Below are 17,837 nucleotides of genomic sequence, written 5' to 3'. Positions count from 1 at the left end.
AGGCATAACTACTAGAGTTAGGGTAAACCACTGGTTGGGTTAGGCATAACTACTAGAGTCAGGGTAAACCACTGGTTGGGTTAGGCATAACTACTAGAGTCAGGGTAAACCTCTAGTTGGGTTAGGCATAACTACTAGAGTCAGGGTAAACCACTGGCTGGGTTAGGCATAACTACTAGAGTTAGGGTAAACCACTGGCTGGGTTAGGCATAACTACTAGAGTCAGGGTAAACCACTGGTTGGATTAGGCATAACTACTAGAGTCGGGGTAAATCACTGATTGGGTTAGGCATAACTTCTAGAGTCAGGGTAAACCACTGGTTGGGTTTGGCATAACTACTAGAGTTGGGGTAAACCACTGGTTGGGTTAGGCATAACTACTAGAGTCAGGGTAAACCACTGGTTGGGTTAGGCATAACTACTAGAGTCAGGGTAAACCACTGGTTGGGTTAGGCATTGTCACGCCCTGGTCGAAGTATTTTGTGTTTATTTTCATGTTTGGGTCAGGCCAGGGTGTGGCATGGGGTTTTTGTATTGTGGTGTGTTTTGTCTTGGGGTTTTGGTATGTATTGGGATTGTAGCTAGTGGGGTGATCTAGGTAAGTCTATGGCTGTCTGGAGTGGTTCTCAATCAGTGGCAGGTGTTTATCGTTGTCTCTGATTAGGAACCATATTTAGGCAGCCATATTCTTTGGTTGGTTTGTGGGTGATTGTCCTTAGTGTCTTTGTTCCTGTCGCTGTGTTAGTTGACACAAGTTGTAGGCTGTTTTGGTTTTTTGTTACGTTTATTATTTTGTAGTGTTTGTATTGATTCGTGTGTATGTTTGTTGATTAAACATGGATCGCAATCTACACGCTGCGTTTTGGTCCGACTCTCCTTCACCACACCTAGAAAACCATGACAGGCATAACTACTAGAGTCAGGGTATACCACTAGTTGGGTTAGGCATAACTACTAGAGTCAGGGTATACCACTAGTTGGGTTAGGCATAACTACTAGAGTTGGGGTAAACCACTAGTTGGGTTTGGCATAACTACTAGAGTCAGGGTAAACCACTGGTTGAGTTAGGCATAACTACTAGAGTCAGGGTAAACCACTGGTTGGGTTAGGCATAACTACTAGAGTCAGGGTAAACCAATGGTTGGGTTAGGCATAACTACTAGAGTCAGGGTAAACCACTAGTTGGGTTAGGCATAACTACTAGAGTTAGGGTAAACCATTGGTTGGGTTAGGCATAACTACTAGAGTTAGGGTAAACCACTGGTTGGGTTAGGCATAACTACTAGAGTCAGGGTAAACCATTGGTTGGGTTAGGCATAACTACTAGAGTTAGGGTAAACCATTGGTTGGGTTAGGCATAACTACTAGAGTCAAGGTAAACCACTGGTTGAGTTAGGCATAACTACTAGAGTCAGGGTAAACCACTGGTTGGGTTAGGCATAACTACTAGAGTCAGGGTAAACCAATGGTTGGGTTAGGCATAACTACTAGAGTCAGGGTAAACCACTAGTTGGGTTAGGCATAACTACTAGAGTCAGGGTAAACCAATGGTTGGGTTAGGCATAACTACTAGAGTCAGGGTAAACCACTGGTTGGGTTAGGCATAACTACTAGAGTCAGGGTAAACCACTGGTTGGGTTAGGCATAACTACTAGAGTCAGGGTAAACCAATGGTTGGGTTAGGCATAACTACTAGAGTCAGGGTAAACCAATGGTTGGGTTAGGCATAACTACTAGAGTCAGGGTAAACCAATGGTTGGGTTAGGCATAACTACTAGAGTTAGGGTAAACCACTGGTTGGGTTAGGCATAACTACTAGAGTCAGGGTAAACCACTGGTTGGGTTAGGCATAACTACTAGAGTCAGGGTAAACCAATGGTTGGGTTAGGCATAACTACTAGAGTCAGGGTAAACCAATGGTTGGGTTAGGCATAACTACTAGAGTCAGGGTAAACCACTGGTTGGGTTAGGCATAACTACTAGAGTCAGGGTAAACCAATGGTTGGGTTAGGCATAACTACTAGAGTCAGGGTAAACCACTGGTTGGGTTAGGCATAACTACTAGAGTCAGGGTAAACCAATGGTTGGGTTAGGCATAACTACTAGAGTCAGGGTAAACCAATGGTTGGGTTAGGCATAACTACTAGAGTTAGGGTAAACCACTGGTTGGGTTAGGCATAACTACTAGAGTTAGGGTAAACCATTGGTTGGGTTAGGCATAACTACTAGAGTCAGGGTAAACCAATGGTTGGGTTAGGCATAACTACTAGAGTTAGGGTAAACCACTGGTTGGGTTAGGCATAACTACTAGAGTTAGGGTAAACCACGGGGTAGCTTGGATTGGGGTTAGAATAAAAGGCAAGGAGGATTGGGCAATATTTAAGGGTTAGGCCCACTCAACCGGTAAGGCGTTAGATGAGGTACCAACTTACAGAACAGTCTGGTTTCATCCAGTTAGGGTTAGAGGTAAAGGGTTAAGGTGAGAGGTCAGAGGTTACAGATTACAGAATAGGGTACTACTGACCTACTGAGCAGTCTGGTCCCATCCAGTTAGGGTTAGAGGTAAAGGGTTAAGGTTAGAGGTCAGAGGTTACAGATGACAGAATAGGGTAGTACTGACCTACTGAGCAGTCTGGTCCCATCCAGTTGGGGTCACAGCTACAGAGGCCAGTGTCTGGTATGAATGCACCGTGGCCATGGCATTGGTCTGGGCACTGTGTCCGCTGCAGCTCACAGTGTGGGCCGCCCCAGCCGGGTTTACAGTGGCACTCCCCGTTCACACAGATACCGTTATTAGAACAGGTCGGGTCCAGGCAGTCCACTACAGACAGAGAGGAGGAGAGATAGAGGAATAGGGGGAGGGGAAGAGAAAGGGAGAAAAGAAGGAGAGAGAAAGATGGAGAAAGAGAGGGGGAGAGAGAGAGAGAAAGATGATAACGTATAAAATATTGAGAAATACTAGCTTCGTGTTTCCTTCATCTGATTTTTTGCAGCATCTCGTGATACACGTTAGTAATTGTCTTCACACAGCCTTTCACAGGCATTTCATAAGTCAATACTTTTCACTCAGAAGGCTGCGTTTTCTCACATATAACCTTCACTGTATCTTAGTGTGTGTGTGCTAATGCACTGGGGATAATCTGACATTGGCAGGCTGGCTGACAGGCAGATGTGAGGATGAACAGTGAGTGAAAACCAATTTGACAAATTACCCCCTCCTGGCAAACTATAAGCCCCCACTCCCCTCCTCCTCTTGTCCTACCCTCATTCCCCAAATCCCCCTAACTCCCCCTTCTCTTCCTGCTTCTTTACCTCTCCCTCTCTCCCCAATCCCCCTTTCCCTCTGCTGACTACCCACTCTCTCTCCTTCCCCTCCTCCCCCTTCGCTCCCTCTCTCCACCTGTCTAAAACCTCCCTCCCCACTCATTTTCACACGCTGCTGTCTGGGCGCTCCATTCTGTTGGCGAGGCAGAAATGGAGGGTCACACGTATAGATTTATGTGTCATCGCCACTTCAGGTAAATTGTTTGAGTGACTCGGGCGTGATGGATATCACATTGAAGAGAGAGAAGGGAAAAAGGTGGATAAGAAACAGAGGGGGAAAGGAGGGGGTAAATGAAGAGTGGAGGAAAATGCTGACCCTGTTCTCTGCCCTCCTCTGTGGCTCTGCTTCTATATGTCACTTCTCTCTCTCTTTCTCTCTTTTCATCTATCTCTTTTCTTCTCTATCATGACCTTATGCTCACATCTTCACTCCCTTTCTTTCTGTCTTTCCATTCACCTGTCCTCTCCCTCACCAGTTCAGATCTCAACCTGTCCTCTCCCTCACCTCTTCAGATCTCAACCTGTCTTCTCCCTCACCTCTTCAGATCTCTCCCCTGCTCTCTCTACCCTCTCCCTCTTATCCCCCCTCCCTCCACCCCCCTCCCTCCCTCCTTCTCTCCCTCCCCCTTTATCTCTGTAGATCTCCAGAGTTAATGTGTAGCAGGCTGATCCGTCTTAACAGGATCAATAGAACAGTGATAATCACTTAATCAGACGTGATGTATCTGGCTGCTCCTTCATCTGTTTATAGAGAAACACAACGGGACCACTGGGGAGGAGAGGACGCTGTGACGAGCTGGGACTGGGAGGCTGCTGATAACTGCTGTGTGTGTGATGTGATTGTTGAGTGTAAGAAGCTACACACTATACATCTTCAATTCCATCACACACTCCTTGACACACACTACCCCTCATCACACACCCCCACCAACCCACCCGCCCCCAAACACACACTCTCTCCCCTCACCTTTGGCACAGTTGTCTCCCTTGTACCCCAGGGAGCAGACACAGGTCCCGTCAGTGCAGGACCCATGTCCACTACAGAGAGGGTCAATGCAGTGGGTGGTGGGGACGGCACACTCTGCTCCCTTCCATCCACTGTAGCAGATACAGGATCCCTTATCATACTGACCATTACCACTACACAGCACTGGACACGCCTCTGGAGAAAGAGAGAGAGGGAGAGGGAGAGGGAGAGAGAGAGAGAGAAAGGAGAGAGAGAGAAATAGGGAAAGGAAGAGAGAGAAAAAGAGAGGGTGAAGAAGGAAAGATAGAATGTATAGAAGAAAAGGAAAAAAGGTATAAAGAGGTGGTCAGAGAACAGTATGTCTGACGGTCATAGCAGAGTAAATAACAGTATGTCTGATGGTCATAGCAGAGTAAATAACAGTATGTCTGATGGTCATAGCAGAGTAAATAACAGTATGTCTGATGGTCATAGCAGAGTAAATAACAGTATGTCTGGTGGTCATAGCAGAGTAAATAACAGTATGTCTGACTGTCTTAGCAGAGTAAATAACAGTATGTCTGATGGTCATAGCAGAGTAAATAACAGCATTGCAGAGGGTCATGAGGGTGCGTGTGTGTATGTGTGAGCGGTAGAGAGAGAGAGAGAGATAGAGATAGCAACAGTGACATGTCGAGTAATTACACAGAGAGGTAACTAAACTATTAATCAGTGAACAGTCTTCTTCCCCAGGTGAACTAAGAGACATGTTGGCTTTAAACTGCCATGTATCACAGTTCTGTCTCCACACAGCCCCAAGCTGCACACTATCCTGAGTGTGTGAGTCTGCATGCCTACCTTTGGAGCAGTCCATGCCATGGAACCCAGGGAAGCAGTGGCACACACCAGACACACACTCTCCGTTGCCATGACAATTACGGGGACACTCCTGTACTGAGTCTGTAAAGGGAGAAGAGAGAGAGAGAGAAAGAAGGAGATAGATTGGATAAGAGGGAAATAAAGAGAGATTGAGAGAAGAGTGTCAAACCCCAGCCTGTAGTCATTTAGTTCAACAACACAACAATTCATTCATATTGTTTATATTTCATATTCTTACAGCAAACTCATAAACCATCAGCATGTATTTATCTTCCACTGTTCCTCTTACAGGTTATACAATCCATCCATCCATCCGTCTATCTAAATCATGTTTCTCTCTGGGGTCATCAATACTTTATTCAGGTGTTCCTCTCCACATTCTACCTTTGTGTGTGTGTGTATGTTCAGCACTCTACCCCATGTCTAAGTGGTTTGTGTGAGGAGAACAGGTTTGGACAAGACAAGAGGTTTTGAAGTTTTCACTCTCTCCACTTCCCTCTCTCTCTACACCACATTTACTCTCTCCACTCTCTCCACCCCATTTACTCTCTCCACACTCTCCACTCTCTCCATCCCTCTCTCTCCACCTCATTTACTCTCTCCATTCTCTCGACTTCCCTCTCTCTCTTCACCACATTTACTCTCTCCACCCCATTTACTGTCTCCACTCTCTCCATTTCCTTTTCTCTCTCCACCCCATTTACTCTCTCCACTCTCTCCATCCCTCTCTCTCTCCACCCCATTTACTCTCTCCACTCTCTCCATCCTTCTCTCTCTCCACCCCATTTACTCGCTCCACTCTCTCCACTTCCCTCTCTCTCTCCACCCCATTTACTCTCTCCACTCTCTCCATCCCTCTCTCTCCACCCCATTTACTCTCTCCACTCTCTCCATCCCTCTCTCTCCACCCCATTTACTCTCTCCACTCTCTCCATCCCTCTCTCTCTCTCCACCCCATTTACTCTCTCCACTCTCTCCATCCCTCTCTCTCTCCACCCCATGTACTCTCTCCACTCTCTCCACCCCATTTACTCTCTCCACTCTCTCCATCCTTCTCTCTCTCCACCCCATGTACTCTCTCCACTCTCTCCATCCCTCTCTCTCCACCCCATTTACTCTCTCCACTCTCTCCATCCCTCTCTCTACACCACATTTACTCTCTCCACTCTCTCCACCCCATTTACTCTCTCCATTCTCTCCACCCCATTTACTCTCTCCACACTCTCTACTCTCTCCATCCCTCTCTCTCCACCTCATTTACTCTCTCCACTCTCTCGACTTCCCTCTCTCTCTTCACCACATTTACTCTCTCCACCCCATTTACTGTCTCCACTCTCTCCATTTCCTTTTCTCTCTCCACCCCATTTACTCTCTCCACTCTCTCCATCCCTCTCTCTCTCCACCCCATTTACTCTCTCCACTCTCTCCATCCTTCTCTCTCTCCACCCCATTTACTCGCTCCACTCTCTCCACTTCCCTCTCTCTCTCCACCCCATTTAATCTCTCCACTCTCTCCATCCCTCTCTCTCCACCCCATTTACTCTCTCCACTCTCTCCATCCCTCTCTCTCCACCCCATTTACTCTCTCCACTCTCTCCATCCCTCTCTCTCTCCACCCCATGTACTCTCTCCACTCTCTCCACCCCATTTACTCTCTCCACTCTCTCCATCCTTCTCTCTCTCCACCCCATGTACTCTCTCCACTCTCTCCATCCCTCTCTCTCCACCCCATTTACTCTCTCCACTCTCTCCATCCCTCTCACTCTCCACCCCATGTACTCTCTCCACTCTCTCCACCCCATTTACTCTCTCCACTCTCTCCATCCTTCTCTCTCTCCACCCCATTTACTCTCTCCACTCTCTCCATCCCTCTCTCTCCACCCCATTTACTCTCTCCACTCTCTCCATCCCTCTCACTCTCCACCCCATGTACTCTCTCCACTCTCTCCACCCCATTTACTCTCTCCACTCTCTCCATCCTTCTCTCTCTCCACCCCATGTACTCTCTCCACTCTCTCCATCCCTCTCTCTCCACCCCATTTACTCTCTCCACTCTCTCCATCCCTCTCTCTTCACCCCATTTACTCTCTCCACTCTCTCCACTTCCCTCTCTCCCTCGACATCTCGTCCCTTCCCTCTCTCAGCACGATGCCTTACTTAACTCAAACCTACTCTGCCCTACCTCCATCCCTCACTCTCTCCACAGGAGTTGGCAGGCTAGCCGTGAGAGTAGGATTGGGTGGAGTTTAACTGCAGCTTTTGAAGTGAAAGTTAAATATACACTCTCCCCTCTCTCTCTCCCTCTCTCCCTTCTTTCTCTCTTCTAACCCATTACAGCAGTGTTGAAGGAGACTTTTTTTCTCTCTCTCTCTCTCTCTCTCTCTCTCTCTCTCTCTCTCTCTCTCTCTCCCTCACGTTTTCTCTCTGTTTCCCTCTCCATCCCCCTCTCTCTCCCCCTCTCCCTCTTCCTCCCCTCCCCATCTCACACTCTCCCCCCTCACGTTTTCTCTGTTTCCCTCTCCCTCCCCCCTCTCTCTCCTCTTTCTCTTGAACTCTCTCCCCCTCCCTCTCTCTCTTGCTCTCCCCCTCTCTCTCTCTCCCTCCCCCTCCCTCCCCCTCCCCCCCCTCTCTCTCTCTCTCTCTCTCTCTCTCTCTCTCTCTCTCTCTCTCTCTCTCTCCTCTCTCTCTCTCTCTCTCTCTCTCTCTCTCTCCTCCCCCTCTCTCTCTCTCTCTCTCTCTCTCTCTCTCTCTCTCTCTCTCTCTCTCTCTCTCTCTCTCTCTCTCCTCTCTCTCTTGCTCTCTCTCCCCTGCCCCCCTCTCTCTCTCTCTCTCTCTCTCTCTCTCTCTCTCTCTCTCTCTCTCTCTCCTCTCTCTTGCTCTCTCTCTCTCTCTCTCTCTCTCCCTCTCCCTCTCCCTCTCTCTCTCTCTCTCTCTCTCTCTCTTGCTCTCTCTCCCCCTCTCTCTTACCCATTATAGCAGTGTTGAAGGAGACAGTCTCTCTTTCTCGTCCGTCATTGTAGAAGGCTAGATGCCATGCTCCCAGGTCCAGGTACTGAACAAACACTGCTTCGTTTAGAACCACAGTCTGGATGCTGCGGCGTTCTCGAGGAGACTCGACAACACTCCACTTCTCTTTCCCGTCCAAGCGCTCCATGTAGTCATACTGCAGGAGGAGAGACAATAACACTTTCAGGAAGCTCAGACCAGGAAGTCAATTCAATTCCATAAGTGTGTGTATACTGTAAGTGTGTGTGCAGTCCAGTTTTGTGTAACTGTGTATGTGGTGCATACAGTATGTGTGTGTTGTGTGTGTATTGGTGTGTGTCAATTCAGGAAGTAAACAGAAATTCTAATTCAATAACTCAAAAAATGTAATCGATTTACAACGACTTCTTAATAAACAAGTAGAAGATATTTATTACTGTTTTTCCATTTTTGAATTTTATATTCAATTTTAAATTCAAATCACTTCCTGAATTGACTGCCTTCAATTTGAATTGACCCCAACCCAGGTGTGTGTTATAACAGTCTACCTGTGCGTGTGAGGGGGGCAGGCCCTTGCGGATGTAGACCCCGAACAGAGCATCTTTCCCCAGGGAGATGTTGAACTTGAGGAACTGTGGTTGGGCCAGGTGAAGCAGAGACCTCCAGAACATCCCAGGAGGAATCTCCTGACTCACCCTCCTCCCCACCTCCACATCCCCACTGTCTATACTGCTGTTAGGACCTTGCCATGGAGCTATGGGAGAGGAGAGGAGAGCGAGAGAAAAGAGAGAGTTGAAGAGAGGAGAGGAGGGTCATCACAATGTCAGTAAGCAGTAATCACATAGCAAAACCATTAAAACATTGAAAGTTTGCATTCTGGGAAAATGAGTTCTGAACTATGTATGTCTGCCCAATAGAACTACAGTACAATGCTTGAAGAAGAATAGTCTTGTTGTAGTTGTGCCGGAGCCGGCAGGTGTGTTGTGGGTGCTATAGTGTCGTAGTTCTCACCTTTGCCTCCAGAGGGCAGTGTGGCCACATCACTGTTGACAGCTAGACCTGCAGTACTCAGACCGTTGTTCAACACAGGGCCTTCAGAGGGCTGCAGTTGCCATGTCAGATCCAACAGGTTAATGGCTAGACAGAGGGGAGGAGAGGGGGATGAGAGGGGGGAGTAGGGGGGAGCAGTATATGTTATTTAATTTTCAGGCAGATAGAAATTGCACAGATCGTACTGACCTAGAAGAGATTAGAAAATAACAGGCATACTTTTCTTTACCTCTCTCACTTTATTTTCCCTCCCTCCCTCCCTCCCTCCCTCCCTCCCTCCCTCCCTCCCTCCCTCCCTCCCTCCCTCCCTCCCTCCCCAGACAGGATACCAGTCTCTGTTTGGGAGTCTTGGCACAAGCTCACAGTGAGCAAGTAACAGATGAAAAGAAAACTCTGCCTCTTTCTTTCTCTCGCTCTTCTCCTCCTTTGTGTTCTGTTGTGTTATTGTGCTGGTGGATGAGTTTTTCTATCTCTCTCTGGCTCCCTTGTTCTTTTGAAGTTCCTGCCAAGCAACTTTCTCACAAAGGAAGAAAGAGGAACTGAATTCAATTAATTGAAGTTCAGAGGAAATAAACAGACAAGGAAAGCATTTGAGTGTTACACAGATTTGGGAAGGGCACGGGCGTTGCTGATTCATATTGCTATCTCTTATTGTCCGTTCACCAGAGGAGTGGGAGGGTGTGTGTGTGTGTGTGTGTGTGTGTGTGTGTGTGTGTGTGGTTGTGGTGTGTGTGTGTGTGTGTGTGTGTGTGTGTGTGTGTGTGTGTGTGGACAGTGCTTTTTATGGTAGGAGTATGGTCACGTGCGGTCAAAGGATGTGTTGACCACTATAGGCATTCTCATTATGTGTGTATTGACAACCTGTCCCATCCTGACTACCTGTCCCATCCTCACTACCTGCCCCATCCTCACACCTTGTCCTATTCATACTACCTGTCCCACCCTGACGACCTGTCCCATTCTCACACCTTGTCCCATTCATACTACCTGCCCCATCCTGACTACCTGTCCCATTCTGATGACCTGTCCCATTCTCACTACCTGCCCCATCATGACTACATGTCCCATTCTTACTACCTGCCCCATTCTCTCTACATGTCCCATTCTCCCTACCTGTCCCATTCTCAATACATGTCCCATTCCCTCTACCTGTCCCATTTTCCCTTCATGTCCCATTCTCTCTACCTGTCCCATTCTCTCTACCTGACCCATTCTCACTACCTGTTCCATTCTCTCTACCTGTCCCATTCTCTCTACCTGTCCCATCCTCACAGAGTGATCTGTTTATGCATTCCCCACCAGGATGCCTACATTAATTCTGCACATCTCATACCCTTTCAAATCAAATCAGCAATACATCAGGGTTTTTTAAGTAAGAAAATAATTGCTCAATTATTGCTAAATAAACTAAACAATAAAAAGTAACACAATAAAATAACAATAACAAGGCTGTATTCCATGGGGTCAATGTGCAGGGCTACGGTTAAGTGACATAGATAATAAACAGCGATTAGCAGCAACGTAAAAAAAAGGGGATCAATGTAAATAGTCTGGGTGGCCATTTGATGAACTGTTCAGCAGTCTGATGGCTTGGGGGTAGAAGCTGTTCAGCAGTCTGATGGCTTGGGGGTAGAAGCTGTTCAGCAGTCTGATGGCTTGGGGGTAGAAGCTGTTCAGCAGTCTGATGGCTTGGGGGTAGAAGCTGTTCAGCAGTCTGATGGCTTGGGGGTAGAAGCTGTTCAGCAGTCTTATGGCTTGGGGGTAGAAGCTGTTCAGCAGTCTGATGGCTTGGGGGTAGAAGCTGTTCAGCAGTCTTATGGCTTGGGGGTAGAAGCTGTTCAGCAGTCTTATGGCTTGGGGGTAGAAGCTGTTCAGCAGTCTGATGGCTTGGGGTAGAAGCTGTTCAGCAGTCTGATGGCTTGGGGGTAGAAGCTGTTCAGCAGTCTGATGGCTTGGGGGTAGAAGCTGTTCAGCAGTCTGATGGCTTGGGGGTAGAAGCTGTTCAGCAGTCTGATGGCTTGGGGGTAGAAGCTGTTCAGCAGTCTGATGGCTTGGGGGTAGAAGCTGTTCAGCAGTCTGATGGCTTGGGGTAGAAGCTGTTCAGCAGTCTGATGGCTTGGGGTAGAAGCTGTCCAGCAGTCTGATGGCTTGGGGGTAGAAGCTGTTCAGCAGTCTGATGGCTTGGGGGTAGAAGCTGTTCAGCAGTCTGATGGCTTGGGGGTAGAAGCTGTTCAGCAGTCTTATGGCTTGGGGGTAGAAGCTGTTCAGCAGTCTTATGGCTTGGGGGTAGAAGCTATTCAGCAGTCTGATGGCTTGGGGGTAGAAGCTGTTCAGCAGTTTTATGGCTTGGGGTAGAAGCTGTTCAGCAGTCTGATGGCTTGGGGGTAGAAGCTGTTCAGCAGTCTGATGGCTTGGGGGTAGAAGCTGTTCAGCAGTCTGATGGCTTGGGGGTAGAAGCTGTTCAGCAGTCTTATGGCTTGGGGGTAGAAGCTGTTCAGCAGTCTTATGGCTTGGGGGTAGAAGCTGTTCAGCAGTCTTATGGCTTGGGGGTAGAAGCTGTTCAGCAGTCTGATGGCTTGGGGGTAGAAGCTGTTCAGCAGTCTTATGGCTTGGGGGTAGAAGCTGTTCAGCAGTCTGATGGCTTGGGGGTAGAAGCTGTTCAGCAGTCTTATGGCTTGGGGGTAGAAGCTGTTCAGCAGTCTTATGGCTTGGGGGTAGAAGCTGTTCAGCAGTCTGGTGGCTTGGGGGTAGAAGCTGTTCAGCAGTCTTATGGCTTGGGGGTAGAAGCTGTTCAGCAGTCTTATGGCCTGGGGGTAGAAGCTGTTCAGCAGTCTTATGGCTTGGGGGTAGAAGCTGTTGACAAGGCTTTTGGACAAAACAAAGGTACCGCTTGCCGTGTGGTAGCAGAGGAATTATTTGACTTGAGTGGCTGGAGTCTTTGATAATTTAGGGCCTTCCTCTGACACTGCCTGTTATAGAGGTCCTGGATGGCAGGAAGCTTGGCCCCAGTGATGTACTGGGCCATACACACTACCCGCACTACCCTCTGTAGTGCCTTGCGGTCGGATGCCGAGCAGCTGCCAAGCCAAGCAGGGATGCAACCATGCTCTCGATGGTGCAGCTGCATAACTTTTTGAGGATCTGAGGACCCATGCCAAATATTTTCAGTCTCCTGAGGAGCAATAGGCTTTGTCGTGCCCTCTTCACGACTGTCTTGGTGTGTTTGGACCATGATAGTTTGTTTGTAAAGTGGACACCAAGGAACTTTGATATGCTCCACTACAACCCCATCGATCTGAATGGGGGGGTGCTCGGCCCTCCTTTTCCTGTAGTCCACGATCAGCTCCATTGTCTTGCTCACGTTGAGGGAGTGATTGTTGTCTTGGCACCACACTTCCAGGTCTCTGACCTCCTCCCTATAAACTGTCTCATCATTGTTGGTGATCAGGCCTTCCACTGTTGTGTCATTGGTAAACTTAATGATGGTGTTGGAGTCGTGCGTGGCCACGCTGACGTGGGTGAACAGGGAGTACGGGAGGGGACTAAGCATGCACCCATAAGGGAGCCCCCCCATGTTGAGGATCAGCGTGGCAGATGTGTTGTTGCCTACCCTTACCACCTAGTGGCGGCCCATCAGCATGTCCAGGATCCTGTTGCAGAGGGAGGTGTTTAGTCCCAGGGTCCTTAGCTTAGTGATGAGCTTTGAAGGCACTTTGGTGCTGAATGCTGAGCTGTAGTCAACGAACAGCATTCTCACGTAGGTGTTCCTTTTGTCCAGGTGGGGAAGGGCAGTGTGGAGTGCAATAGAGATTGCATTATCTGTGGACAGGGACTATGGTGGTCTGTTTGAAACATGTAGGTAATACAGACTCGGTCAGGGAGAGGTTGAAAATGTCAGTGAAGACACTTGCCAGTTGGTCAGCGCATGCTCAGAGAATGCGTGCTGGTAATTCGTCTGGCCCTGTGGCCTTTGAATGTGGATCTGTTTAAAGGTTTTACTCTCATCGGTTTTACTCTCACACAGTCTTCCAGAATAGCTGGTGCTCTCATGCATGGATCAGTGGTGCTTGCCTCGAAGCGAGCATAAAAGGCATTTAGCTCGTCTGGTAGTCTCACTGGGCAGCTCGCGGCTGGGTTTCCCTTTGTAATCCGTAAGCCCTGCGGTGCCACATCCGACAAGCGTCAGAACCGGTGTAGTAGGATTCAATCTTAGTCCTGTATTGAAGCTTTGCCACCCCTCGTCTTACCGGAGGTTGCTGTTCTGTCTTGCTGATGCACCGAACACACATTTATGGACACACACACGCACACAAGTTTGTTGTACTACCCTTGTGGGGAACAAACAATTAATTCCCATTCAAAATTATATTTTCCCTAACCCTAATTTGAACCTAACCTTAACCCCTAAAACTAAACCTCCTAACCTTAATTCTAACTCTAACCCTAATCCCAAGATCACACAGTCCCACAAAGAATTGGAAAACAAATCAAACATTGATAAACTCCCATATCTCCTAGATTTGTGGCCCGTTACCATGAGAAGAGGGCAGCCAATGGAGCACAAACAACACTGTAAATAACACCAGTATTTATCTGTTTGTTACATACTACAATATTGCTAAAACACATCACTGCTAATATAACACTTGAATTGTCTTTATCTTTTTGAAACCTTTTTGAGTGCTAGGTTTACAGTTCATTTGGAATAGGTTTTTGTTGATATTGTTTTGTGTCTTCTTTTGTTAATTGAACTTGCTTTGGCACTTTAAACATACACCAAATATACAAGGTATGTGCACACCCCTTCAAATGAGCTGATACGGCTATTTCAGCCACACCCGTTGCTGACAGGTGTATAAAATTGAGCACACAGCCATGCATTCTCCATAGACAAACATTGGCAGTAGATTGGCCTTACTGAAGAGCTCAGTAACTTTCAACGTGGCACTGTCATAGGATGCCACCTTTCTAACAAGTCAGTTCATCAAATTTCTGCCCTGCTAGAGCTGCCCCGGTAAACTGTAAGTGCTGTTATTGTGAAGTGGAAACATCTAGGAGCAACAATGGCTCAGCTGCGAAGTGGTAGGCCACACAAGCTCACAGAATGGGACCAACAAGTGCTGAAGCGCATAAAGATCACCTGTCCTCGGGTTGCAACACTCTCTACTGAGTTCCAAATTGCCTCTGGAAGCAAAGTCAACACAAGAACTGTTCGTCGGGAGCTTCATTAAATGGGTTTCCATGGCCGAGCAGCCACACACAAGCCTAAGATCACCATATGCAATGCCAAGCATCGGCTGGAGTGGTGTATAGCCTGTGCACAAAGTGAGGTCCATACAGAAATAGTTTGTCGAGATTGGTGTGGAAGAACTTGACTGGCCGACATAGAGTCCTGACCTCAACCCCATCGAACACCTTTGGGATGAATTGGAACGCTGACTGTGAGCCAGGCCTAATCGCCCAGCCTCAGTGCCTGACCTCACTAAAGCTCTTGTGGCTGAATGGAAGCAAGTCAGCAATGTTCCAACATCTAGTGGAAAGCCTTCCCAGAAGAATGGGGGCTGTTATAGCAGCAATGTTCCAACATCTAGTGGAAAGCCTTCCCAGAAGAATGGAGGCTGTTATAGCAGCAATGTTCCAACATCTAGTGGAAAGCCTTCCCAGAAGAATGGAGGCTGTTATAGCAGCAATGTTCCAACATCTAGTGGAAAGCCTTCCCAGAAGAATGGAGGCTGTTATAGCAGCAATGTTCCAACATCTAGTGGAAAGCCTTCCCAGAAGAATGGAGGCTGTTATAGCAGCAATGTTCCAACATCTAGTGGAAAGCCTTCCCAGAAGAATGGAGGCTGTTATAGCAGCAATGTTCCAACATCTAGTGGAAAGCCTTCCCAGAAGAATGGAGGCTGTTATAGCAGCAATGTTCCAACATCTAGTGGAAAGCCTTCCCAGAAGAATGGAGGCTGTTATAGCAGCAATGTTCCAACATCTAGTGGAAAGCCTTCCCAGAAGAATGGAGGCTGTTATAGCAGCAATGTTCCAACATCTAGTGGAAAGCCTTCCCAGAAGAATGGAGGCTGTTATAGCAGCAAAGGGGGGACTGACTCCAGAAATACCCATGATTTTGGAATGAGATGTTCGACAAGCAGGTGTCCGAATACTTTTGGTCATTTAGTGTACGTTTCCCATGGCCTTTGAATTAAATTTAGAGAGAGACAGAGAGACAGAGAGAGGGGAGACAGATGTAGCTAATAGAGGGGTAAGTGTAAGGTTTAGGGGTTGTCCCGCAAGGGTGAATCTCACTCCCTCCATCTCCCCCGCTCCTACCCTCCGTCCCTCCCTCGGTCCTGGTCAAAGAAAAGTGCTGACACCGCAGGTGCTACGTGGCCTCCACTGTCAGCTCTTTTATTTGTCACCCCACCGCCAAGAGAGAGAGAGAGAGAGAGAGAGAGAGAGAGAGAGAGAGAGAGAGAGAGAGAGCGAAAGAGTGATAGAGAGAGCAAGAGAAAAGAACAGGCGTTTCTACAGAAAGAACCAATGCCCTCTCTCACTCTCATTCTCTCATTCTTTCTTTCTTTCTTTCTCTGGTCCCTCTGCTGCCCTTCATCCTCTTCCTTTTCCTTCTTCATCCTCTTCCCTCTCCTTCTTCCTTTTCCTTCATCCTCTTCCCTCTCCTTCATCCTATTCCCTCTCCTTCCTCCTCTTCCCTTTCCTTCATCCTCTTCCCTCTCCTTCATCCTCTTCCCTTGTCTTCATCATCTTCCCTCTCCATCATCCTCCCTCTCCTTCATCCTCTTCCCTTTCCTTCATCCTCTTCCCTCTCCTTCATCCTCTTCCCTTTCCTTCATCCTCTTCTCTCTCCTTCATTCTCTTCCCTTGTCTCCATCATCCTCCCTCTCCTTCATCCTCTTCCCTCTCCTTCATCCTCTTCCCTCTCCTTCATACTCTTCACTCTCCTTCATCCTCTTCCCTCTCCTTCATCCTCTTCCCTTGTCTTCATCATCTTCCCTCTCCTTCATCCTCTTCCCTTGTCTTCATCATCCTCCCTGTCCTTCATCCTCTTCCCTCTCCTTCATCATCTTCCCTCTCCTTCTTCCTCTTCCCTCTCCTTCATCCTCTTCCCTCTACTTCATCCTCTTCCCTGGTCTTTATCATCTTCCCTCTCCTTCATCCTCCCCCCTCTCCTTCACCCTCCCTCTCCTTCATCCTCCCTGTCCTTCATCATCCTCCCTTGTGTTGTGAGTGAGGTTGAACCTCTGGCCTATAGAAGGTACTCTTAGTCCTTTCCTACACTGCGGTAAAGACAACAGGTTTGTTAAAAATAGGGACACATTTTACACACACGCACACACACACACACACACACACACACACACACACACACACACACACACACACACACACACACACACACACACAGACGCAGGCCTAACGAGGCAGAGTGTTTGATAAAAAATAGATCAGTGGGTGCATGAGGGTTTATTTCATCTTAATGTTTAATTCACAGTGGCAAAGTGGTCTGTGGCAACACCCTGGTATCAACATGTGTTACCCTACCTGCTATACACCACATCTAAGACAGCTCTGGAACACGTGTGAGCCTCGGACAGGGGAAGAAAAAGGAGAAAGAGGGAAGGAGGGATAGGGAGAGGGAAGGAGGGAAAGAGGGAGGGAAGGAGGGAAAGAGAGAGGGAAGCAGGGAAAGAGAGAGGGAAGGAGGGAAAGAGGGAGGGAATGAGGGAAAGAGAGAGGGAAGGAGGGAAAGAGGGAGGGAAGGAGGGAAAGAGAGAGGGAAGGAGGGAAAGAGAGAGGGAAGGAGGGAAAGAGAGAGGGAAGGAGGGAAAGAGGGAGGGAAGGAGGGAAAGAGGGAGGGAAGGAGGGAAAGAGAGAGGGAAGGAGGGAAAGAGGGAGGGAAGGAGGGAAAGAGAGAGGGAAGGAGGGAAAGAGAGAGGGAAGGAGGGAAAGAGGGAGGGAAGGAGGGAAAGAGGGAGGGAAGGAGGGAAAGAGAGAGGGAAGGAGGGATAGGGAGAGGGAAGGAGGGAAAGAGGGAGGGAAGGAGGGAAAGAGAGAGGGAAGGAGGGAAAGAGAGAGGGAAGGAGGGAAAGAGGGAGGGAAGGAGGGAAAGAGAGAGGGAAGGAGGGATAGGGAGAGGGAAGGAGGGAAAGAGAGAGGGAAGGAGGGAAAGAGGGAGGGAAGGAGGGAAAGAGAGAGGGAAGGAGGGATAGGGAGAGGGAAGGAGGGAAAGAGGGAGGGAAGGAGGGAAAGAGAGAGGGAAGGAGGGAAAGAGAGAGGGAAGGAGGGGAAGAGGGAGGGAATGAGGGAAAGAGAGGGGGAAGGAGGGAAAGAGGGAGGGAAGGAGGGAAAGAGAGAGGGAAGGAGGGAAAGAGGGAGGGAAGGAGGGAAAGAGAGAGGGAAGGAGGGAAAGAGAGAGGGAAGGAGGGAAAGAGGGAGGGAAGGAGGGAAAGAGAGAGGGAAGGAGGGAAAGAGGGAGAGAGATGGAAGGAGCAAGTGGAGAAGAGGAAAGAGAGAGGAAGGAGAGAGATGTGTAGAGGGAGAATAGAGAGGGATGAATTGGATAGGGATAGAGAAAATGAGAGGAGGTGGATGAGAGGGGGAAAATGAGAAAGGGAAGGTGAGAAGGAGGAAAGAGAGAGGG

At 48.4% G+C, this 17,837-nt stretch overlaps 1 protein-coding gene across 1 annotated transcript in view; it reads right to left on the bottom strand.

Annotated features, from left to right (window-relative positions):
* The window catches only part of LOC118375290 (teneurin-2-like), a 181,721-nt gene that overhangs the window by 70,524 nt on the left and 93,360 nt on the right, over positions 1-17,837 (bottom strand). The window contains exons 5-10 of the mRNA XM_052518261.1: positions 9,146-9,271; positions 8,683-8,888; positions 8,117-8,312; positions 5,129-5,230; positions 4,292-4,486; positions 2,621-2,821 (exon numbers count right to left, since the gene is read on the bottom strand). Of these exons, the coding sequence (XP_052374221.1) occupies positions 2,621-2,821; positions 4,292-4,486; positions 5,129-5,230; positions 8,117-8,312; positions 8,683-8,888; positions 9,146-9,271 (1,026 nt within the window). The remainder of the gene's footprint in view (positions 1-2,620; positions 2,822-4,291; positions 4,487-5,128; positions 5,231-8,116; positions 8,313-8,682; positions 8,889-9,145; positions 9,272-17,837) is intronic.

This window comes from Oncorhynchus keta, chromosome 4 (genome assembly GCF_023373465.1).
Source record: "Oncorhynchus keta strain PuntledgeMale-10-30-2019 chromosome 4, Oket_V2, whole genome shotgun sequence".
Lineage (NCBI taxonomy): Eukaryota > Metazoa > Chordata > Actinopteri > Salmoniformes > Salmonidae > Oncorhynchus > Oncorhynchus keta.
This window is presented reverse-complemented; position numbering and strand designations above follow the sequence as displayed.